The 24365-nt window shown below is 41.6% G+C and overlaps 1 protein-coding gene across 2 annotated transcripts in view; it reads right to left on the bottom strand.

The window, feature by feature from the left end:
* Positions 1 to 24247, bottom strand: part of coro2aa (coronin 2Aa) — a 28340-nt gene extending 4093 nt beyond the window's left edge. Inside the window, exons 1-11 of one of the 2 annotated variants that reach the window (XM_068321200.1) lie at positions 24041 to 24247; positions 8152 to 8352; positions 6013 to 6129; positions 5426 to 5575; positions 4229 to 4408; positions 3776 to 3892; positions 2667 to 2771; positions 2489 to 2585; positions 1496 to 1608; positions 1260 to 1350; positions 247 to 506 (exon numbers count right to left, since the gene is read on the bottom strand). In XM_068321200.1, coding sequence (XP_068177301.1) covers positions 247 to 506; positions 1260 to 1350; positions 1496 to 1608; positions 2489 to 2585; positions 2667 to 2771; positions 3776 to 3892; positions 4229 to 4408; positions 5426 to 5575; positions 6013 to 6129; positions 8152 to 8352; positions 24041 to 24055 — 1446 coding nt within the window. In that variant the 5' untranslated portion in view covers positions 24056 to 24247. Of the gene's footprint in view, positions 1 to 246; positions 507 to 1259; positions 1351 to 1495; positions 1609 to 2488; positions 2586 to 2666; positions 2772 to 3775; positions 3893 to 4228; positions 4409 to 5425; positions 5576 to 6012; positions 6130 to 8151; positions 8353 to 12887; positions 13207 to 24040 lie in introns of those variants that run through there. The other variant, XM_068321202.1, reaches the window with a different exon arrangement.
* Between the last annotated feature and the right edge of the window lie 118 nt (positions 24248 to 24365).

The following is a 24365-nucleotide window of genomic DNA, read 5'->3' as shown; positions in this document are numbered from 1 at the left end:
TTTTTTATTTGTGATATATAATAAGGGAAGGAGTTTTGCTTAAGTTTCCGGACTTTGTGACTAAAACAAGATAATTTTCAGTGTTGGTGTATTAATACTGTAATATAGGCCACATATAATTCACATTACTGTAATCGTAAAGTTTGTCTAGGTTGTAAATAAGGAGATAATTAAAGTCAACAATAAAGTATTACCGGGATAAAAGCATTAAAATCTACTAATAGTGACACCAAAATCATTCAGTACCTCATTCTCTGTCTTTGGGGGAGAGCAAAGTGTCAGGTCTTCTCCATTGCTGATGGGCATCCAGTTCTTAGCGTCTGCTGCGAGGTTCACGCCTTCGTTGCAGTCTTTGGTTCCCAGTTGGTTCTGGATGTATGCCAGCTGTAGAGAACCCGGTCTGCTCTGAGATCTCTGAGTGTCCAGTGAGTTTCCCATTCCATTACTCATCTCTGAATAAGGCTCTGCAATTTGACTTCCAGGCTTCAGAGAAATTAGCACTGGCCCTAGAAGACAGGATGAAAAAGTTTAATCTAGACTTATCATTTGCCTCATTACATCATTATTACTTTGATTAAGTCAAAACAATATGTCAGTAGTGGAGAATTTTTCGGGATCTCGCTCAGCAACTTTTTAAGATATATGGAATCTGACGTGTTACTGAGTCAGCAGTTACAAACTGATTCTGATTGGTCTGTATCATTACTGTGTTGTTATCTCACATCAGTGATTTTTCTGTAACTCCTAAAATCGTTCTGGAATGTTGTGAAGTTTGTTGCGTTAGAAACAAATCAGGTGTAAATGACCTTGTCCCTCATAAAAAGAAACTTTGGAACTTTTATAGCTAACAAGTTTAGCTTTTTCTGGACATGTATGCATGCATTTTTTTGTTCTTCTGAACCAACACTGCTCAGAGAAACTGCCCCCTGGTGGGATAAATAGTTTTCTGAAATCTGAAAATAAAAAGTTTAATGCCCTGAAAAAAATGCAGAGCAATAATTTTTCTTTAATATAATTGCTTATTTTTAAATGACATATTTTCGTTAAAGTATTTACCATATCAATGTATAAACCTGCTCTATGTTTAAACATGTTGCTCAGCCTTAGTCTTTAATTTTGGCTGTATCTGAACACTGATTGTGATTTACATCAGAGCATTTTACCTCCAGCCTTTCCAAGCAGGGAATATGACAGGATTTGTAAATCTCTGTCATATTCTCTTTGCTAACTTATACAAAGGCAGACATATTATTTATGACCTTTATCAACACCGCTGAGCCACTCCTCTGCAGTCAAAGCTGGCCTGTTCCCAGCCGTCATCGGATAGATGTCTTCTTGGTACGAGTCCGACTGGAAGTACACACGTGGTACATTCAGACAGATGCATGTACGTCTGCACACGTCAAATACACGCACAGTCACTGATGTCTATTAAGCTACAAACTGTTGCATTTGTTTTATATTCTCTGGCTGTCGGGAGTCAATGTTCTCTCACCCGGCGGGGAACGATCATGGAAAGAGGCTGAACCAGACTCTTGATTGTCACCAGCTTGTAGAATCTGAACACCTCGCAGGAACTCACGTCCACACCTCTCTTTGGCATCACACCTGAGGAAGGACACAGACACCGAGACAGCTGCACATTTTTTTCCTGGGTTTTACTACCACTAGAGGATCATCGATTATGTCCTGTTGAGAGATCAGGTGAGTCAACAAATTTAGATCAGGCAGAATGTAAGCAGGAGATAAAAAACAATGGTAAATACAATGCACTATAAATACATCATGGCTTGAATTTTAAATGTGGATATCAAATATGTTTATATTATAATGTGGAGCTTAAAAAGGTGACTTTGTAAGGATACAACCTGCAGATTCAAAGCACTGGTTAAGAAAAAATGAGTGGTAAATAAATAGCATATTTTTATGGACTTTTAACACAAGCCTGAATTCAAAATAACACTTTTGATCATTAGTTTCTAAGAATTTTTTGAGCTTTTTGGACTGCCAGACTGCTTTGTGGAAGGAAAACAGGATTCGTTCAGCTGCATTACCAGTTAATTATTTGTTGATTTTTCTATTACAACATCAAGTTAATACTTATACTACATGGTTCCTCCTCCCTACAGGTGAAACACTGGGGGTGTTATAGCTCAGCTGTATCTAAAATAGAACAGAGCTTCTGCCATTCAGTTGTGTAAACATGAAATTACTCAAGACAACACAACTAAATCTTTATCTTGAGTTCAGAGTCTGAAACGTATGTCATTCGGCTTGCTGGAAGTCGCTTCAAACAGTCCACGCCTCAGCGAGTAGCTGGTTTGGCTATTCAAATATTGCAGGCTTGTTTGCGCAGCAGCTTTGCTTACAGGTGCAAGACAATAAGCACAGGCAGAGGCTGAGTTTCCTAGAGTAAGCATTCAAATAGGGGAGAATGCATTTGATATGGTATGGTGCCAGTGTGTGATTGTGTGTATGTTGATCTTACCCAGTCCTTTCTGAGGTAGGTTGGAGCGGTACTCAGTTAGGAAGTGGATATATGGCTTTTCCGAGCTGATCTCGTAGTACCTGATATTTCCGTCGCCCTGACAAAGACAGAAGAAGTCTTTGTTGAAATATTTTATATGTGAACACACGGCTCTGTTCTTATCATTTAAGACACCCACCTTCCCAGCGATGTAAAGCATGTGTGTGTCGGGGTCGTAGAAGGGAAAAAGCAGTCCGGACGAACCGTCAAGGTTCTCTTGTAACAAAGGCACAGACATGTCATCCTGTAAACACACACAAAGATTAACAAGGCTGTCAGAGACTGCAACATCCCGCGACACCCCTGAATTCCAAATTTACCCTAACCTACACATTTTTGTCCCTCTGTCTTCCTGAAAATGTTGCTTCTTGTGTTGTGATTATATCTCATGAGGTTTCAGAGATATGTACCTAAGAACCTGTGGAACGCCAAATCCACTTCATCATAAGTAGTGATCTTCATGGTTTAGGTTTAAAAATATTTCAACCTGCATTTAGGCAAAATAACATTTGGATTTATTTATTAACTGTTAGGTCTTCAGGTGTGTTGCAGTGTGGTTTAATCTGCCCACCAATCTGTCCACTAGATGGTGGAATTGTGTGCGAGAGAGCCCACTAGTGACTGAACAGAAACACAACACCCATCAGGTGCTTATATTTTGTATTTCATTCACATCAGGTACTGCGGTGACAAAAAAACAAAAAAACAAAAAAGCAGAAGAATTTACAATAAAAAATAAACTGTCTCTTATATTTTATCTTTAATATTTCCTTTTTTCTCTTGGTAATAAATCTAACACATTCACAACTCTAATGCTAGGTGGCGTTAAAGATGTAAGGTAGGAAGGCACATTCAGTCTGCAGTGGTGACACAATATTCTACCCTTTATTAATAATCGGTATTTCCTGTATAGACTAGATACACAGACGAGTTTTGTATTAGATGAAAAGAAAACCAGGATTTTGAATCAATCCCTGCAGGAAATTATAGCAGGTGTTTTTCATCATGAGACAAAATTGATCAAAAACTCTAAGGTTTCACTTTCTGGCTTTTGAAGAGCGGTACTTAAATGAATGGAGCAGGCTCAGGTGTCATCACGTGACCCAAAGGTGTCACGCTTCAGTCACCTGATGCCAAGTGATTGTATGCATCATCATGTAAGAGAATCTTGTACCTTCCCTGATGAATTTAAATCACTCTGTCACGACACACTTCTCTTGCCGTCAGCTGTTCTGCCTCGGGTCTCACCTGATCCCACAAAGCCATCTGGCGGTTGTTGCACCGCGATGTGCCCGTCGTGAGGAGCATCTTCAAGTTACCCAGGAACAGCACCTTGCTGGTTTTGTGCGTCTTGCAGCTGCCTTCCTGCACAAAAGCATAGGACACACTAAATATTTGGTACATTTGGTGAATCACCTGACAAGAAAAGGTCACTTCCATGCAAGCTTGTTTAGGAAAGTGTGAAGCGTCAGCTGTTGACCCAGAGGTCGGTGGAATTCTACTCAGGTGTCAGTTTTGTGCCTGAGCCAGAAAACGCTAAATGAAAATGAGTCGCTGATGACGCAAAACAAATACAGAAACAACAGTTTGGGTGCAATTATATTTTTTAAAAATTACCCATTTCCATTTCTAAATTAAATACATCAATATATATTTATTCTTTTTTTTCATAATCACGTGCACAAACACACAACACACTACCTGCAGTAGGTTTCCTGAGCGTGGCTCTAACAGTCGGACCTTCCTGTCCTTGCAGGTGGTGGCGAGGAGGCCGCCATCTGTGCTGAAAGACATGGAGAGGACCACATCCGGGTGTTGGCTTATTGTCCGCACCGGGTTCTTTATCACCTGCTCCGGACAGTCCAGGTTCCAGATCATCACCTGAAAATGTCACACACACACACCCATATTAACAATCACACATTAATAGAACGCCAACCTACTGCAGAAGCATATTTTCAGCTTTAATCTAGTTGTGATCGTTTCTTTGGGCCACGTGTGAAAACAAGCGACTGAGGCGGATCTCCAGGCAGTTAAATCATCTCCTTGGCTGCTACCCTTCTGAACATCAGTGCCAATTTTTGCTCAGATGTGGAGTTCAAAGCAGATTCACAGAATCCAAAGAGTACCAAGAATGGATAAAGGGGGCAATTTACTTTTACGGACTCCAGAGGACTACTGAAATATTTTGGAGAGAAAGAAAATATGGTGTAGGAAGGAACAAGGTTAGATATTTTAAAGAGCCCTTTGCATCTTTTTATGTGTCAAATAATGAGGAATACTGTTTAGCATTTGGATTTGAGTGATTCTGATTCCGCCACACATTGCCATCAGCTTAGCTGCAGTAAACTGGCTACATGTGTTAGCACATTTAGTCATGTTACTTGTGGATCCTTCCTTTGCAAACACTTTTTGTAATCAGATTCAGAATTCTAAGAGACTTCTTCAGATAAAATCAGGACACATTTATTTCAGGATGCTGTCTTGAGGAAAGGCAAAGCTGGCGAATAAAAATTATGAAGTACTGTTCTTAATTTTCTGCAACTGGGGAGGACTGCTCAATGACGTCTCCACAGCAAATCATCAATACATTCATCCCGTGTTGGCTCATCGATAATGACTCTCAAATACAGAAAGACACGAGTCTCATTCATTTACCGGTTTCTCGTGAACTGATAACATGAGTCTGGATTTGTTCAGATTTAAGGCGTCTAAACCAAATCTTCAAATGTTACGACCAACAGGGCCACACAACATCATGATTCCTCAACAGGAACCAGGTTGCTGTGACCCCATTTCTCTTCTAACAGTGAAATATTTGCACATTTTGCCTTCAGATCCTTGGGTGTAGCCTACTTTCTTTGCAGCAGTGTTGGGGGTAGTGTGTGTCTGTGTCACCTGGTAGTCGTATCCCGTACTGAAGAGGATGTTGTTAGCAGTCGGGTGCCACTCGATGAGGCCCACTCTGCGGCTGTGACCCTGCAGCTCCTTCCACGCTACTGTAAGGTTCTTCAGCACACCACGAGGAGGAATTTCCCACACTTTTACCTGCAGACACACAAGCAGAAGTCAAACGTAACTTAGATATTAACACGAGTAAAATTTAAGCTACTTCAGTCTCACACCACTCAATACTTCTATTACACAATAATTCAGAGGATAATGCAGTACTTTCTACTTGACTACCAATTATTTTTCAACTTCATTTCTCAACTTCCAGTTGGATATAATAAGAATTGTGGTCCCACTTTTGGTTCTGGGTAATTTTGATGACATTCATCAATATATGCAGAATTTTTACAAAGCGTGGGACAATAATATATCCAAAACAGTCTAAAAACCGATGCTACATAAGCCATTTACTAGAGCATCTCCTGGTCGGGTCAAACCTGAGGAATGTGTGGAATGACTGAGTTAATCCTGAAGGCTGAATGTCAAGGCAATAAGCATCTCCGCGCTGCTACACGCTCTTGTTGTGTACAAACCGTGGCGTCCTCAGAGCAGGAGGCGATGCAGTAGTCGTTGAAGGGATTCCACTTGATGTCTAACACATTGCCTCTGTGCCCCGATACTCTGGGATGGTGGGGGTCCACTTTCCCCGTCTGATGGACAAACACAAAGCATAAAAGGTCACTAGAAAGAACTCCATCAAGACATTCATAATATATGATTGACGGTTTATGGAGCATGCTTATTTGTATTCCTGTGAGACCATCCCACATTACCAGTAAGCTTTGCATGAAAACCTTTGGTGGGTGGGTGGGGGGGGGCAGCTAGTTTGGATCTGACTGACTGAAGGTGACACATTTATCTGGTATAGAGACTAAAATTCACTGTTTAACACCAGAACAGTCTCCACTGTTTGTGTTTTAACCTAATCTGAACCAAGTTAATATTTAACTGTTCTTTCACTCTCAGCAGAGTTGATGACAATCATACAGGGTTTCATCCATTCAAGCAATTCCACTCACAGGACGTTTTCTCATGTATTTCTCATCGCTGACCTCCTTCAAGCTCCTAAAAAGGAACAGTTAGTTTCTCTTACTCGCCGCGATCATCTCGACTTGTCAACAGCTTGTTCGAGATTCAGGTGTGTCACGCTAGTAAGCAGATAAAGTCGCCTGGAGCCACTAGCCTTGGATAGTAATGACGAACACACACACACACACACACACACACACACACACACACACACACACACACACACACACACACACACACACACACGCACGCATGCACTTCTGTTCATATTCTGACTTGTATACGTCACTTTTGACTCAAGGGACAATTCCTTCGACTTTCCTCACCTTTAAAGCCATCAAAGTCTTGACAACATATTTACAGTATACAGTAGCGCTCTTTAACTCGAGTAAAGCTGTAAAAACTAGTCAACAGTGGGGCTTTGAAGATAGCCAACTTACAACGATCTAACTAGATTATGTTGATTTGAGCAAGTTATAACCAGTGCTTCATTTTACAAGCCGTCAAAACAACTGAAAAAAATTATGGGAAACAAAAGTGACACACCCAAATGCTCCAAAAACGCTTTAAAAAGGACAAAGTAACCAAGTGAAGAGATTTTCTGCCTTAACAAGTCTATTAATTCCCCTGTTTTATTTACAGTAGACTGTTTTAATAGATTACTGCACAGGTCAGGTGTGTTTGGAACATGTACCGTACAACACTACTGTTGTATTTATGACTGCTAAAAAATCATAGTATATCTGTAAATGCACACATAGATGTGAGGTTAATGCGGTTTTTAAGTTTCACCTCCTTGAGACATTGGTTGCGTGTGTGTGTGTCGGTGATGAGTTATGTCATTCCTCCATGCAATTTAAGTCCACACCAGGTGGGTAATTCAGCAAGACGATTTCACTGATGGAGACAAATGGAGAGGGGGAGAGGAAAATACTGGAGGGATTGTAAATTTAAACACGACTGAGTTTATTATCATTTCTGATAACACCGGCTGATGTGATAATATGCAGCAATAATGTCTGAAAGTGTTGAGTAATTCCATTTACGATGAGATCAGTCGGGAAGATAAGACAGAATGATGAGGAAGGAAATACCACATGCCCTGTTTAGGCTGTAGTGAATAACCTGTAGGAGGTGTCCTGATCTTGAGGGATTATTTTGGCACCAATGCTGAACTCTATTTATAATCTGAAGCCACACCTCTCTTTTCCAGGTGTACTGTGTGTGTTTGTGTGCAGGAGCAAAGACAAACCTTGCAATCTTAATGAAGACATTACCAACAAAAACATCTCAAAATTTAACTTTTCAGCCAACATTTACTTCAGGATGAGGCAAAGTTATAGAGAACTACAAAGTACATGCAAAAACCATAATCCTTCAGTATGATGAGTGGTAACACTAAAAACACAACTAGATGTATTCAACAATCTGATAATGCCCATTAGCTTCCTGTAATACACCCCCCCACACACACACAAACTTTCCATCCACCCATCCATTTTCTTCCACTATTGATCATCCCAATTCTGCAATGTTTGGAACTGACTTTCTGAGCAACCACACAAGGAATCCTTGAGCCGATTAGCATTTTGAATCAAACATTAGCCACTAGTTTGCATTTGCCATGAGATGGAGATCCTCACATTACGGAGAGACAGGACCAGGAAGGCCCCGCCCCCGGCGCACTCAGTGATGACTGCCAGGAATTGTGGGTTGACGGCACAGAAGTTGTTGTCCTGGACGCAACGCGTGATTGGCACGCCATCGAAGCAGCTCTCCTTGGGGGCTGCTTTACCAAACACGTGGCGGAACTTGGAGCTGCGGTACTGAGGACGCCATGTCATCTGAGAGAGGAAAGAGGAGAGAGGGTGGGAAGGTCAGTCAAGGGGAGTCCACCATGACAGGGCGTCATCCTGGGACTGGTGTGGCGTCCCACACGGTCTTACGTTAGCTCCCATTACTGTATTTATCAGTGGGTTTTTTAAATTCTCTGCTTTTCGTCTTTAAATCCAGATTATTGTATTTTTTCTCGATCCCAGAGTATCAAGAGTACAATTTAAGCAAAACACAGAACCTTCATTAAATGTGGTGCTTGCTACTGAATAATTTATTACTTATGTTGAAACAAAAAAGGGATTTTACTTGGGCCCAGTCACTGGGATATGTTAGAATTTACGAATGGAATAAGCATTCAAGGAAAGACAGTTCTTGATCATGTGGATTGCATTTCAGGTCAACACAATATCATTATCTTTTGATAAAGATATTCTCATCTCAAAACTTCAAAGCTTCCCAGAGATTGGATGATTACAAATACGTTTACAGGACAAATTAGGAATGAAGTTGTATCCTTAAATCCATGTGAAATGGAACCATTTATGAAACAACTGGTAGATCCTGTACCAAGGTAGAAAATAGTTGGATCCCATTCATGATATAAAACCAAAATCTTTAGCTTGAAAATGATTATTTACATTACTGATGGCATAAAAGTGGCATCAATACACAGAATGTACACAATCAGGCATGTACTGTTAATTCCTGCTTCTTTTATCATTTGTGCTGAAGATGACCAAATATTCATATTTTTACCAATTATTACCACAGTCGATAATAAGAGTTTAAATAAACACAGAAGAAATCTGTTAAGCTTCCCATATCCAGAGTCTCTTTTTAGCCACTTCCACTAATGCTAGTCGATGCGAATGTCATTAAAGCAAAAGATAAGTGGCTTTTGTCTGCAGGGATGAGGCCGAGCCAGCCGGCGTGTCTGCTCTGCTTCTGGGCCCATCTGATGCTCGGTCATTACTTATGAATTAGAACTGGAGGAGGCTGATGGACAAGATGGACAAGACTTCCAGCAAAGAGAGAGCGAGACAGAAAGAGAGAGCAAGTGACAGGGTAATGGATGTAAGTGAAAACACATAAACCCTTAAAACCTTCACAATCAGTGAAATCACTCTCCTGCTTTCTGTGGATGGTTTGCTGAACTTTTGAGACGATAGCAAAAGAGAACAGCATTGTGTCCGCGCGAGCGTACAATTAAACTGACAGCAGGAAATTATTTAGACGCATACGATCATGTCAGAGTCAGACAAGCAAAAGCGTGTATCTCCACCGTCCATGACTCCGCTGCTTCTTCTACCTCTCAAATTTTGCCCTGAGGCCATCACAAAAAGCCTCATGCTGTCACACTGGAATGTTTTCCCTCCCCTGGCAGCTGAGCCAGCTGAATTAACACAACCTGATCACACCTGAATTATGGAAAATAATAAAATAAACACCAGGTATAACTTTCCTTGATCTGTCCTTCCATCTGCATCCCCATGGAAATGGAATTGTTCCCTGCGTGCCCCCAACTTTCCAAAGACTTTCGTGCAAATCAATCCATTTCCTTTTTTTTTTTTCTGTAGTGCTTTATTTTTGTTCAACTCATTATCATACATTTGAGCATGTAAAAGACAATGACAACACTGATATTTACAAAAGGTAACTTCCTCATCGGAACACATCACCTCTCTTATACTTCCACTACAAATCTGAATACATTTGTCAGTTCAAAGCCCTGAATGCAATGCTGAGTTAGCGACTGTACACGCATTTAGACACTGGAGCACATGGGTTGATTTAAACAGCGTTGGTGTGCTGTTGAGGTCAGAGGGAGAGGTTTCCTGAGCAGAAAGATGAAACATCTTGTCACATCTGAAGCAGGCTGTGATCGGGGGCCCCGGCGGCAGCTTTCCTGCAGCTGCGTCTGACAGCAGGTACGCTGTCAGGCTGCTGCGTGGTCGGTGGCCGCCTCAGCTCCTCACAGTGAAGATGACAGTGAAGACATGATTCAAGCTATTTTTAAAATCAGCTACTTGCCGATTTTAAAAAAAAGACAGCCAGGCAATGTTTAACTGACAAGTACAGAAACAAGCCTCTGTTGACATGCTTCATGTCTGGCAAATGTTTAAAAAAAATAATAATAAAAGGAGATGAAGTCTTTTTTTTGTCAGAGGAAAATTTATTTTTAGTCCGTGACAAGCGAGTCACATCGGCAGCCACAAAACGGGGCTATAAAAAGAGTCGTAAAACTAAACTGAAAGACATGAAATAAAAAGATATATTGTACATCTGGTTTGCTCGGCCTGAGTTCTTGTGTGGGTCTCTACCTGCATATTCACCTAATCCTCACCTACAGGCTGTCTCATAAGCATCTCATAACTCATAAATGCGAACACCAGCCGCCACTCCTCTCTTTGGCTTGCCAAGGCTCAATGCTGGAGGAGTGGGGGTTCAAAGTTTACTTACTGCCGTCAAGATATCGGTTACTCAAGCAGCACTGGGGCCTAAAGCGATGAGCAAAAAAGGCAATTTAAACTCAAAACCAGCAAGTCCTAAAACTCTCCCCCTGACAATCCAACATCAATACCTCCCAACCACTGATGTGAAACGACTTATGGTCGTCTCTTACACCACCAGCGATGATGTCAGAACACCCAAAACCCGATATTACATCTAAAACCAACAGATGGACCATGCTTCTGTTTCTTTGCATGTGATGGATGTTATGTTTTGTAAACGCTCCAAGCGAAATACAAGACAAGGAATGTACAGGTGTGATCGTACGCCGTGGCAGCATGAATCACAAGAAGTGGATACGTATCTTTCACGTGTGTGTCTGGGCAAGAGAGAGACACACACACACACACACACACACACACACTTCACACGATTTTAGTCTGTCTGCTATCATACACAGATGATGGTTCACCGCCGACGTCTCATTAGTTTTTGCGCTTGCAAGTAGACTAACATCAGCTTTGCGATGTGCTTTTTCTGGGGCACTGGAATGTTAAAAGATGTGTGTGTGTGTGTGTGTGTGTGTGTGTGTGTGTGTGTGTACAAATTTTATGCGTTCATGCACACAAACATAAACACCAATATTGATCTCTGCTCATCAGTTTCAGTCTAACAACCAGGTTTCGTTTGTTCTTGAGTCGTCCGATCTTCAGATTTATTGACCAGGCTGTTCCACCGGTTCGTGGAGACAGAAGTGAATTAATGATTAACGTATACAGCAGTCTGGAGGTGAGGGTGTGGACGATACGAACAAAACAACGACTCATGGATTTATATTGCGTGATTGGAAAGTTGTTTCCGCCACCACCCCCCACCCCCCACCCCATGTCAGCATCCGGCCATCTAAACGCCACGGTGACTAAATAATCCAAAATTTTTGTTTTTCTTTTAACTTTGAGCATATTTGAAGGAAAACATCAGACTGAAAAATGTCGACATGGAAGTGAATTTAACTCCAACAAAGTCAGCTGGGGGGGCACAAAACACAAGATAGGCTGCTTATCTAAACCAGTTTATTTTGAGGCAGAGGCGTGAGTAAGAAACCTCTGATATGAGGGCGGTTATCCTTTATTGCACATGAAAACTGTGTGACGTCACAACTACAGCAATTATAGAGGCCAAAGCTTAAACCCAGGGGCCGGGTGTGAAGTGGGGTGGATGTTTACACCAGTTTGGATACTAGTTTTGACTTATTTTCACCTACAGATTTGAAGTTTGTGTAATTCCTTTACAATCTTTACATCATGTATTCTTCCTGAGGATCTGATAATATTATAGGATGTAGAACAATTTATGTGAGTGTGCCATAACAACAACAGTTATTCGTCTTCCCTGTTAGGAGGCTGTCCTCCTACCTCAAAGGGTTTACCCCGATCCCTCTTCAGGACTCTTTAAATGCTCGCTGAGATGCGATGAAGACTACCCGGTACCTTCTAAAACAAGGCTGTGTTGCTTTGTGTTGATAAAGTACACAGGTTTGTGTTACAGCCTCCAGTCCCACAGCTGGGGGGAAAAAAAAAAACCCCTTGTTCTTCAGCTAATAAACCTTGTTGCGTTAAATGGGCTCAGTGAAAAGACCTCGACCCACAAAGCGCATACTTCAGAGAATGGAAGCGTTTTAAGGGTGAAAACTATAATAAATACGACATCTGTGGGTAGAGAAGGATGGAACGATGTTTGTTCAGCTCGTTTGATTTGGTTATTGCAAACATTCATAAGACAGTTAACTGTGAAGGAGTGCAAGCTGCACCGTGCATGGGAGGTTTTTTTTTTAAATTGGGTAATATTCAAAAATGCAGATTATTTGTTTCATCTTGTTCAAGCCTGTCTCATGCACACCAACTTTAAGTCCCTAGGGAACAGTGAACTATAACACACACACACACAAACACACTCGCACAGAGAGAGATAGACATTTGAAGAGAGAGGGTAACAAGTAAAAAGATCAATATAGAACTCACAGAAAACGGAAGCGAAATTAGGTGGAATTGAGAAAGATGGTGATAAAAAATCAGATTTGAGCAGCACTCACCCTGTCGAGTGTGTTGTCACCAACACAAGTAGGAGTGGTGGGTCCTTAAGCCAGAGAAAGTTGTGTTTGACTTGCACAAGATTTTAAAAAAAAACCCACCCAAAAAAAATCTCTTGTCTTGCTCTACGTCAAACACATGGATCAACACTATATCCACACACACCGACACACACGCAGCCGGTCTGGGATGACGCTGTTCAGTCCGAGTCCTGAGCAAGACTCTTCTTCTTCTCTGCTGTGGAAAGTCCACACCGACTGTCAGAGGAGATGGTGGATGTGTGTGTGTGTGTGTGTGTGTGTGTGTATGTGTGTGCCGCATGAGGCCAAAAGCATGTGTGAACAAGCAGGAGGGGGGCACAGGAACAAATGCGAACGCTCCCTGAAAGGGAGAAGGAGGAGGTGCAGCAGGTAACCTGTGAGCACCGCCCCCGTCCCTCACGCCTCCACATGTTTGCTCAATCAGGACTCCTCGCCTGATCTTGAAGGGGAAGGAGAAGATGCTGTTTGACAGCAAATCAAATGTCTTTTCACTGAATCTGTAACGGGTACAAACACATCTCTATTGAAAAAAAAAAAAAAGCCTCTCCTGTTTCTGCAAGAATGGTCATGAGCTTCTGCGTCTTAACACAAACTGAAATGTTTGGTGCGGAAATTTTAATAATTTCTAATTGGCAAAAGAAGCATTTTGCATAATTCCTGGTATACATACATGCACTTTGGAAAGCATGATACATGTTGTCATGGGAATGCAAATAAAAAACATAGGAAACAACTCAAAATGATGTTCCATAACAAATAATCAGCGGTTTTCCAGTTATGTCGGGATAACTATTGTCCCTGTAATGTTGCCCTGTGTGAGGAAGCTTCACCGTAACACAATCATCTCTGAGTCGCTGTCATTTGTCCTATGTAAAAGTTCAGTATGGCCCCTCAGATGTAAAATAGTAACGTAAAGCAGCCGGAGATGACCTACGATCAAATGGTTTAAACTGACCAGCAGCAGTTATCGCTCCAAGTCAAACTGAGCTATTATGTAATCCCACATGAGCACTACAGGCTCCAAGAGGTCACCAGGTCGATAAGAGACCACGGTGAAAAGCCGACCACTGAAAACAGGCCTTCACACAGTCAAACGAGTGGGGATGGGGGAGGGAGGGGGTCGATCAATCGGTGTTGCACAAACGTACATGACTGCACAGCAGCTGCAAGAGTTCAGATCACAAAGACCATTGAGACCCAAGTTAAATGCACATCTTGGGTTTTATCTAAAATGTTTCGTTATGGTTTAGTAACCCCCTAAAATAAATAAGTAAACAAAGTCTTAAATAAATAAAAATCCCAATTACACCCTCAGTTTGATTTATTAGTCTTTCAGTCCTTCAATGTAAAAAAAACCTCACTAGAAATAAAAAATGTCCTCTTAAAACTGTACTTGAAGTAAAATGTACCTATTAGGAATAAACTGTCAGTCAAGTATGAAAATCATGTCAAATTTGAGGATTATTAATGATGCATAACTAATGTGGAAACAGTCGTTTATAGTTGCAGTGGATGGATGTGGAGATATTTTAACTACTGGGAATGCATCACATACTGTAAAAATGATGCTTTGTCCAAATAGTTGCACAAAAATTCATCACATACTTTATGTCAACACTTGTGATAAAAGCAGCTACAAACACCTCTTCCCCCAAAGTCCAACGGTCACATGCTGTCTCTCAGATAAACAAGGGTAGTGATCGGATCATCAAACGCAGGACGTGCAGCAGTATTTTGTGACCAGTCATATTCATTCTTTATACTCATAAACCTAACATTTACATATTAAATCCAAAAAGTAGAACATATTACGCAGAAACTAATAGTGTTTATCCTTATATAACGATGCAACAGTCAGTATAACTATGCCAAAGATGACACACATTAGAGTGATTGTCTTACATCAGCACAAATCTAGTCGTCCCATCAATGCAGAGCAAACAGCTACGATTTTTGGCGATAGAGGCTCCATTCCTCCTTGTACACCACACACTACACACACAACACACACACACATTTGGCTCATAACCCTGGTTTCATGGTGCCTCCAGTGCGTAAGTGTGAGTATTAGCTGGGGTAATTACAATAAGGACAGGACATGAGTCCTAAAAGCTGGCAACTCTTTTCCAAAGCCGCCATCCACAAGGCCCGCTCTCTAATCTCAGATCACACAGTTGCAGACTAATGGGCGGCTGCAGCGAGTCTTTGACGCTGTAGAGACAAAACGACCTTCCCTTCCGCGCTTTGTCACTCCTGATTAGCCGTCTGACCGTGTTTTGATGGCGTAACAGCTGGTTTTAGCGTTGGTGAATCAGGATGGAGTCTAAAGAGCTCCTGTAAGATTGAAGCTTTTTGTACTTGAGCTACACAAAACAGTCAAGTGTTTGATGAATGAGCAAATAGTTTGTTCCCATTCAAATATGGACTCAGCTGAACACGTAGAGTCAGTGCTTGAATAAGTCATCTGGAGCTACTGATGACCAGTGTACACAGAACACTCAGCTGCAGACAGGTGGGAATGCAAATAAAAAGGTCGAAGCGAGCAGTCAGGACAACGCCGTCCTCGTTTAAACGCGATTGGATCATGTGATGTGGTACCACACGTCCAGGAATCCAAGTTTTTCCAGTTTTGTTATTAATTTGCATGTTCTCTTATTTTACTCCACCGCAGTACTTTGAAGAGTTGATGAACGTGGAAAATGAGAGAGAACAAAGACTAGAAGAGGTGACTGTTGTGGACCAGGATGTAGCAAAGATTAGTCAGGATGAAGTGAGGAGGGCATTGAAGAGGATGAAGAGTGGAAAGGCAGTTGGTCCTGATGATATACCTGTAGAGGTATGGAAGTGTCTAGGAGAGGTGGCAGTAGAGTTTCTGACTGGGTTGTTCAACAGGATCTTAGATAGTGAGAAGATGCCTGAGGAATGGAGGAGTAGTGTGCTGGTGCCCATTTTTAAGAACAAGGGAGATGTGCAGAGTTGTGGCAACTACAGAGGAATAAAGCTGATGAGCCATACAATGAAGTTATGGGAGAGAGTAGTGGAAGCTAGACTAAGGGCAGAAGTGAACATTTGTGAGCAGCAGTATGGTTTTATGCCAAAAAAGAGTACCACAGATGCAGTATTTGCTCTGAGGATGTTGATAGAGAAGTACAGAGAAGGCCAGAGGGAGCTGCATTGTGTTTTTGTAGATCTAGAGAAAGCTTATGACAGGGTGCCCAGAGAGGAACTGTGGTATTGTATGAGGAAGTCTGGAGTGGCAGAGAAGTATGTTAGAGCAGTGCAGGACATGTATGAGGACTGTAGGACAGTGGTGAGGTGTGCTGTAGGTGTGACAGAGGAGTTCAAGGTGGAGGTGGGACTGCATCAGGGATCAGCTCTGAGCCCCTTCTTGTTCGCTATGGTGATGGACAGGCTGACAGACGAGGTTAGACAGGAATCACCATGGACTATGATGTTTGCAGATGACATTGTGATCTGCGGTGAGAGCAGGGAACAGGTGGAGGAGAAGCTAGAGAGGTGGAGGTTTGTCCTGGAAAGGAGAGGAATGAAGGTTAGCCGCAGTAAGACAGAGTACATGTGTGTGAATGAGAGGGACCCAAGTGGAAGAGTGAGGTTACAGGGAGAAGAGATCAAGAAGGTGGAGGATTTTAAGTACTTAGGGTCAACAGTCCAGAGCAATGGAGAGTGCGGAAAAGAGGTGAAGAAGCGTGTACAGGCAGGATGGTACGGATGGAGGAAAGTGTCAGGTGTGATGTGTGATAGAAGAGTATCAGCTAAAATGAAAGGAAAGGTGTACAAAACTGTGGTGAGACCAGCGATGTTGTTTGGTCTAGAGACAGTGTCACTGAAGAAAAGACAGGAGAAAGAGCTGGAGGTAGCAGAGATGAAGATGCTGAGGTTCTCTCTGGGAGTGACCAGGAAGGATAGGATCAGGAATGAGTACATCAGAGGGACAGCACATGTTAGAGGTTTTGGAGATAAAGTCAGAGAGGCCAGACTGAGATGGTTTGGACATGTCCAGAGGAGAGATAGTGAATATATTGGTAGAAGGATGCTGAGTTTTGAACTGCCAGGCAGGAGACCTAGAGGAAGACCAAAGAGGAGGTTTATGGATGTAATGAGGGAAGACATGAAGATAGTTGGTGTGAGTGAAGAGGATTCAAAGGACAGGGCTAGATGGAGGAAATTGATTCGCTGTGGCGACCCCTGAAGGGAAAAGCCGAAAGGAAAAGAAGAAGAAGAGTTCTCTTATTTTACTCTGCAAAGAGGAGCCACACCTTCCCTGACAAAGCCCAAATAATGACTTCGGTTGTCACGTTGATAAAATGTGAAGCAATTCCCAGTTCCCTTTCGATTGCAAAATTATTCGCCCATTTTTGACATTCTGGTAAATTATAACTTCAAATGTTTATTAAAACTGATTTTTACAACAGTCTATTGCTCTTTCGCAGCTATGACCTAATGCAAATGTCATGCACAGACTGACACCATCTTCCAACAGCCTTCCTCTGGAATGTTTCCTCACGGGCAACTCCAGCTCTGTAATATTCCTGGGTTTACAACCACCTTCTTCAAACTCCACCGCAGATTTTCCTCGGGATTTGAGTCAGACTGTGATGACTGCTCCCAGGATTCTTTTGAAACTAAACCTTGGCAGACTTTAAGGAGTGTTTGGGATTCACTGTCCTTTTAGAATATCCAATCATTCAAAGTCTACATCTTCCTCACAGACTGATATATTCTTCTAGGATTTCTTGATGCTTGATGGAATCATAGCAACATTTATGTAAAGCAACTCCAGAGAATCTTGGAATTTGGACATAGCGCTTGTATGAATTTAGGTCTTAACACCAGAGACATACTATAAGTTTCTTAATAAATTTGGATTTAAGCACGATCGCATCAGATTTTATCAATGTTCTTCATCTGTGCTCTAACCACACAACTGCACAACCAAGTCATGTGACTCAGATGGCTAAGGTGTGGCCAAGTGCACCAACATTGTGTGTCTTTTATTCTCATGTCTAAACATGTGAAGAGTTTGCAGATTTCTCTACCGTTACTATTCACTGCAGTTTCTTCTACTTGCAAACAGGCTTCTTTTAACTTCAGGAAGTATAGTGCAAAGATATTCATGACAGGTGATGGTTATTGTGATCCGTTCAAGCCCATCACGAGCAGAATGGTGAGTGGCATCAGCAGCCTGGAAGAGATGATGGTAAACAAAGCATTTGATAAGATGATTTATTATCATTTTAAAACTGTCGCTGATGCTTTAAGGCTCCAAATAAGGAGCAGTATTTAGTCACATGGAGGACTAAAGTACAACGTCTGATGGTGATTTCACCGATTACATGTTTGTGCACGGCACCTCATTCTTTCATGTGTGATTCACTCTAATACCTGCATTAACACAGCTGCTTGAAACACATCCCACTCAGTGAAATCAGCCTTATCTGCTTCCATCAGCTCTGGCAGCGAGAGACAGTTTGTTAATAAATGATAATAATAATATTGGCTTATTAATAATAATAATAGTATAATAATACCCTCTGAAGAACAAAGAAGTTACTTAAGTCCTAATCTGTTTCTCATCCACTCTTTCTCTGTTTTTTGAACACACGGCTATGATCTTTATTGCATGAACCACACACAAACGTCTGGCATCCAGGAGTAAAACAAACATCTGCTGCATTTGATGAGCTGGAAACCAAATCAATTCCCTTTATTGGCTGACGGTAAGAGGGTCCAGCCTCTACATGCTGGATAAACGCTGTAATATACAGCCAACAACATAATGATCACATTACAGCGAGTAAAACAGAGGAGAGCCAGACTCGTGCAATTAGCCCAAGTCTCAGGCACTTGGAAGTATTTCAAAAAGCCTGCATCAATTTATGGATTGTCTGATGGAGATAAGACTGAAAAGAAACACTAACATCGCACAGAAATAGCCCTAAAGTTGTCTGATCATTTCCTAGAAAGAAAAGTAGGGTGTAACTAACATTTGGACTGAAATATCCAGCAACATACGTACCTCATCTATGAAACCAGGAATAAAACTAAAGCTAATGTCTTCAGAAATGGATGTTTAATTAAAAACAGTGTCAGTGAGCCTCATCAGCTGAGGCCAACATCCTGCCATCCAGCCATAGTAACAGTAGTCTAGGTGAGTTTCACTTTCTGTGCCTCTGAGGATTAGCTCTGCAAACAATACCCAGACGCCTCACTGCTGCAGAGCACGTCTGGTTATCAGGCCGAGGGAAGCCACCGCTAAAGGGATAAACCCCATTAACTAACTGCATTAGCGTGGGGCGATACTCCCAGCATGGTGACACACAGGATGAGCAGCTCTCTGTCGCGTTTCTGTCCAAGACACGTCACGCTAAGGAAAACTATTCGGGTAGAGAGTACAAAAATTGAAAGTATATACTGTACATATATACTGTATATATGTATGTATATGTGTGTGTGTGTGTGTGTGTGTGCGTGCGTGTGAATGAGTCAAATAAACAAATGCACACTTCTATCACTCCTCTTGTCAAACAGTAAGCAGTCATTCGCTCTGACAGCAATTTTCTTGAAGTACAACCATTAGAGTTACTTTAGGGCTCTGGAGTCGATATGATGAACTCACACACACGTCAGTGTAAGAGGCCGGCTACTGCTCTTCATGAATAATGAATCAAACTCCGCTCATCCACCTGGCTCACGGTGAGGACCCCCATTTTCCAGACACAACAGGAGCACACCTTACAAGTTTCAATAGACAAGAGCGTAGATGCAAACCTATCGCATGACATTGATTAAAAAATGACAGTCATTCCCAACCTCGGTGAACAGATTAAAAATGATACAAAAAAATCTTGTCTCTTCATGGATCCAAAAGCAAACTTTCAATTATAACACCACTATGTTCATTTGTAAATTTGCATCATTTAAAACAGCAAAACCACAGTGAACCACTAAACAAAGCCGTGGACTCATGGCAGCAAATTCGTCCCCGGAATAATGGAGAGGGTTGCATCAGGAAGAGCCGTCAAACCAGCATAAGATCAACCAGGCAGACGGAAAACTCCACTGTCAGGACCCCTTGTTAGGATGAACGTAACAACCAGTGTTTTGTTCCTTATTCCCTTTAAATGGATGCTGAGCATTTGTCACCATGGTGACTCAGCTGAAGGACGGCCCCGCCTCCAGGATACAAATAACTTTCTTACAGATGCAATTTTCTCCCTGGTTATCCTGCCTTTCATTGGAGTTGGGTTAAATGCCTCAGTTATCAAATAGTCTACCCAACATAACAATGTAAAAACAATTTCAAACAACAACCAATGCAGTCACAGACCGCAACATCCCGCAATACCCCTGAATTCAAAATTTTAACCTGACCTATTTTGCATAAGTCAAAGATCAAAGCTAGTGCTCTGACCTACTTTCATAAATCAAAGCACTAACTTTGATCTATGGTCTTACGCTGGCCTTCTCCCTCGTCTTTCTATCTTATCCAGTTCTTGAGTGTACAAAAAGTTCAAATTTGACCTAGTTTTTTCATGGTTGAGGTCATCATCTCATTTTACTCCCCTTTGCTGCTTGAGTCTTATGCTTTTAGATTTATCTTTCTATCTTTAACGGTTGTGAAGACATTTGGTGGACTAACCCAACGGACGGACAGACACACAAACACTGACAATTACATCACCGTTTTGAAGCGGGACGTAAATAGAGAGAAGGCTTCCTCAAAATGGGGGATTAAAATGAAAAATAAAAAAAGTGCCTTTTTTGGAATCCTTTGAGTATTTATTGAGAGATAAACAGCAGTATCAGATTTTACAGTCTGATTCTGTCACTGTCCAAATGAAGTGTGGACATCATTCCATCTTCCCATGTCACCCCCCCAACTAGAAAAAAATTCACAAGAACACCACGAACTCAACATTCAACAGCTCTAGCGATGACCTCATTTTCTCTCTCTCTTTTTTTTAAAATAATCCTCTCCCGTTTGCCTCACGTGTAAAAGATGACAGATAATCCTACAACCAGTGGAACAGCTGTCGTGTCAGAAACGTGCAGGACAACCGGCCACGGCTGATCTGAGCAAACAAGAAAGAGGCGAGGGCCACGCGGTGATTTACTAGGCAAAGCCAGAGCCCTTCAAGACTGATCTGTGTGACATTAACTGACCTCCTGTCGCGTGCAGACTCTGCAGTTACATAAGAGCATTTTAGGATTTCAAATCCATCGTCAGCACCGGTACAGTAATCATCCTTAACATGCACCAGCAGATTGTCTCCCAAATCCTGTCCCTGCTTGTTTGTTTGAATCCCATTCTGCCTTGAGTGCATCCAACACCAACAAATCCAAAAATCCACCCAGAACACCCCAAACGTGAAAGATCAAGTTCAGTGACGTGGTGTTAAGATGTTTCCTAACCTTTTCGAACATGAACAGATGGTATTTTTTTTACTAACACAGGCCTACCTTGTACACACCAACACTGGCTTGTTTGTCAAGCATACATTGCATTGGTGAGCAGATCAGCTCTGAACAATCTGACCTGGTTACGTGACGACTTTGACCATTTAAATACAATAAAAATACCAAGCACTGCTAGAAAGAGCTACATGCACACTATATCAACAGAAGGAAGATCAGAGTTTCCAAGAGCTCCTTAAATGTCCTAGTTTTCTTCACCAGCATTTTCAAAATCCATCCTTCACCTTGACAAACAATCTCACCTCAAGGTCCATTTAGTTGTAGTTCATGCATTTTTTATTATGTCACATCATCTTCATCGGCAAATGTGAATATTCATGCATCCTTTTTTTTATTTTTTACCAAAAACTCTTATCTTATTTCCAAACCGCCAAAACCCAAGTCATTCACAATTCCAGTCCAGCTTTTTTAAAAAGAACTCAAAAATCTCAGTTCCTAAATTCCTACATGAAAGCTGGGCTCAGCTGATTCTGTGAAATTAAACTCCTGAAATTGTGATTTTTCTCTCCATGACATTTGGTTTAGCTGCAGTGCAACACATTTTTCTAAAACATCAGGTTGCAGCGGGCAACCGCAAATCATCGACAGGCTGCTGTGGTAAACAGGACAAAGTGTTTGTCTAGAATTCAGGCTATAACTCATATTTGGAAATCACTTTATTGCTCACGAGCGACAGAGACATCTTCTACAGACCAATACAGCACGTAGGTTCAAGGGCGTGTTTGCTGAAAAGCACGCCTTCCATTCACATCGGAATATTACAGCAGGCAGGACTTTGACACCCGCAGGCAGTATCATCTCGGATCAGTTCAAGAGAGATAAAGAACAAGAAAAAACAGAAAAATAACTCAGTTCTTTCACACACAAAAAAAAAACAGCTAAAGAAAAAGAGAAGTAAAAATGTTAAGAGAATTAAGAGTTAAACTCCTGCATAGCAAACCGCTAAACGTTGGACAAAGTGGGAGAATCTCAAGTATGTGTTAACAAGTGTGTGTGATAACATACCAGAGATAAAGGGGTAGCCTTTTATTGCACAAGATAGTGTTTGTGACACAGCTGGAATAGAGAGACAAGAGTTGAGCCATTGAAAATGTGATTAGAAATGTGAGGTTTCACCCACTTCTTGATGCCACAGACATGTGGAGGATATGTGATATATTTACTACTGAGCAGTGTGTGGGTTGGGCTGATCATTATTGAGAGTTATAGGTCACCAAAGGTTTGATTAGTTAAGCCTGGGAAGCAGGAGGAAATACTGAGCTTGGCTAAAGGCAAGATGAACCGATTCAAGCAGTTTGTGAGCAAAAATTTTTAATCCAATTTTCCACAAAGACGAAAGTATCTGAGAAACACCTGCATTGTTTTAAAACACAGACGTGTAGAAAATAATGCTTTTGCCAGGTTCACATTACCACGCTGAAGTGACTTGATTCTGATTTTTTTGCCACAATGCAGGACAAATACAATTTTTTTTTTTACAGCTGTGTGATTGACACCCCTCAGAGCAACATTTCATGCATACATTCACCATTAGTGCATCAGTCATTTCTTATATTTGATGTTTGTCCTAATCTAATCGTACAATTAAAAAATATAACAAGTGGTAAACATTTATAGATGTTGGGAAACAGAACAGGAATTTATGACATATGTATTATGATGTGAAAGTCTGCATTGGTAGCCAACTGGCACAAAAGTGATAAATTTATCCCTGTGCTCAGCATGTGGTGAGCGTTATACCCGGGTCAGTAAACACAGGCCTCTCAAACAGCTTTCTTAAGTTCATTTCTATCCATCCAGGCAAGATTGAATAAAAACAATGGATCCGAAACGTCCGGCTCACTGGTGGACTGTCAAACCACGGCCTCCCGCAGCGCTGAAATAATAGAATTCACTTCTATAACTATGCTGTGTTTGGAGACGCCAGGAAGACTTTTACCGAATGGGTACAATAAATGATATCACTGCATATTTTCAACAGTGAGACAGCAAACAATTACACAAACATGAATAATTTAAATCTAGATGTCCAATCCTAGTTGCCATGGCATTTTGTGGTTTACAATTTTTTAAAAGGTCACGTTAGGTGACCAGACTGCTGTACCATCAAACCTGTTAATCTCCTGAGACGCCAGGACGCATCCTCAGCACTTAATATGAATAAAAATATTTATCTTGTATATCATCTTTTTTGGAGTTTATAGCTACAAATTTGGTCTCTGTGTTTGTTCTTTTGCAGAAACACAGCATTGGTGTTTTGTCACCCACTGGAGGTCAGTGAAAGTGAACAGTTTGCCTGGTTAATTCACTTCAACCTTATTTTGAGTTTAAGTGTGAGAATGGAGGTGTAACATTAAATTAAAATAAAACTTAATGACTTATTAGCCAGACATGTCTAATGAAGAGGTGGAATCTTATTTTTATTCATGATTGCTTTTTTTGTGTGTGTGGTTTTTTTTTAACACACACAGACACACACACAGACACACACACACACTTGGGTTGTGTTAAAAACAACATTTAAAAAAAAAAACCCACGACTTTCTCCCGTTCGATCCGTTCATCGGTGTGAAAACGACCCACGGGAGCTGAAGAAGTTCCACGTGACGTGAACTTACCTTGGACACGACCATATGGACCGAGTCGCGTCTGCAGGTGCGGCTGGTTTCCCCCTGAGGATTCTGGGAAGCGGCTGGCGGCGGTGGACACCTGACGTCACTGCATGATGCTCAGTGAAAAAGTCCTGACCTTCACCGTCCACGAGGAAGAGAGAAGAAAACCCACGATATCCGTCCCGCACTATCCACGAGCAGCGTGACTCATGAGGGAAAGACAAGACAGGAGGTGGAGGAGGGCGGAGGATGAAGAGGGATGGATGCGCACAGGATGCTTCGAAGGGTGGAGGGAGGAGGAGGAGGAGGAGGAGGAGGAGGAGGATGAAGG

This window comes from Antennarius striatus, chromosome 8 (genome assembly GCF_040054535.1).
Source record: "Antennarius striatus isolate MH-2024 chromosome 8, ASM4005453v1, whole genome shotgun sequence".
Lineage (NCBI taxonomy): Eukaryota > Metazoa > Chordata > Actinopteri > Lophiiformes > Antennariidae > Antennarius > Antennarius striatus.
This window is presented reverse-complemented; position numbering and strand designations above follow the sequence as displayed.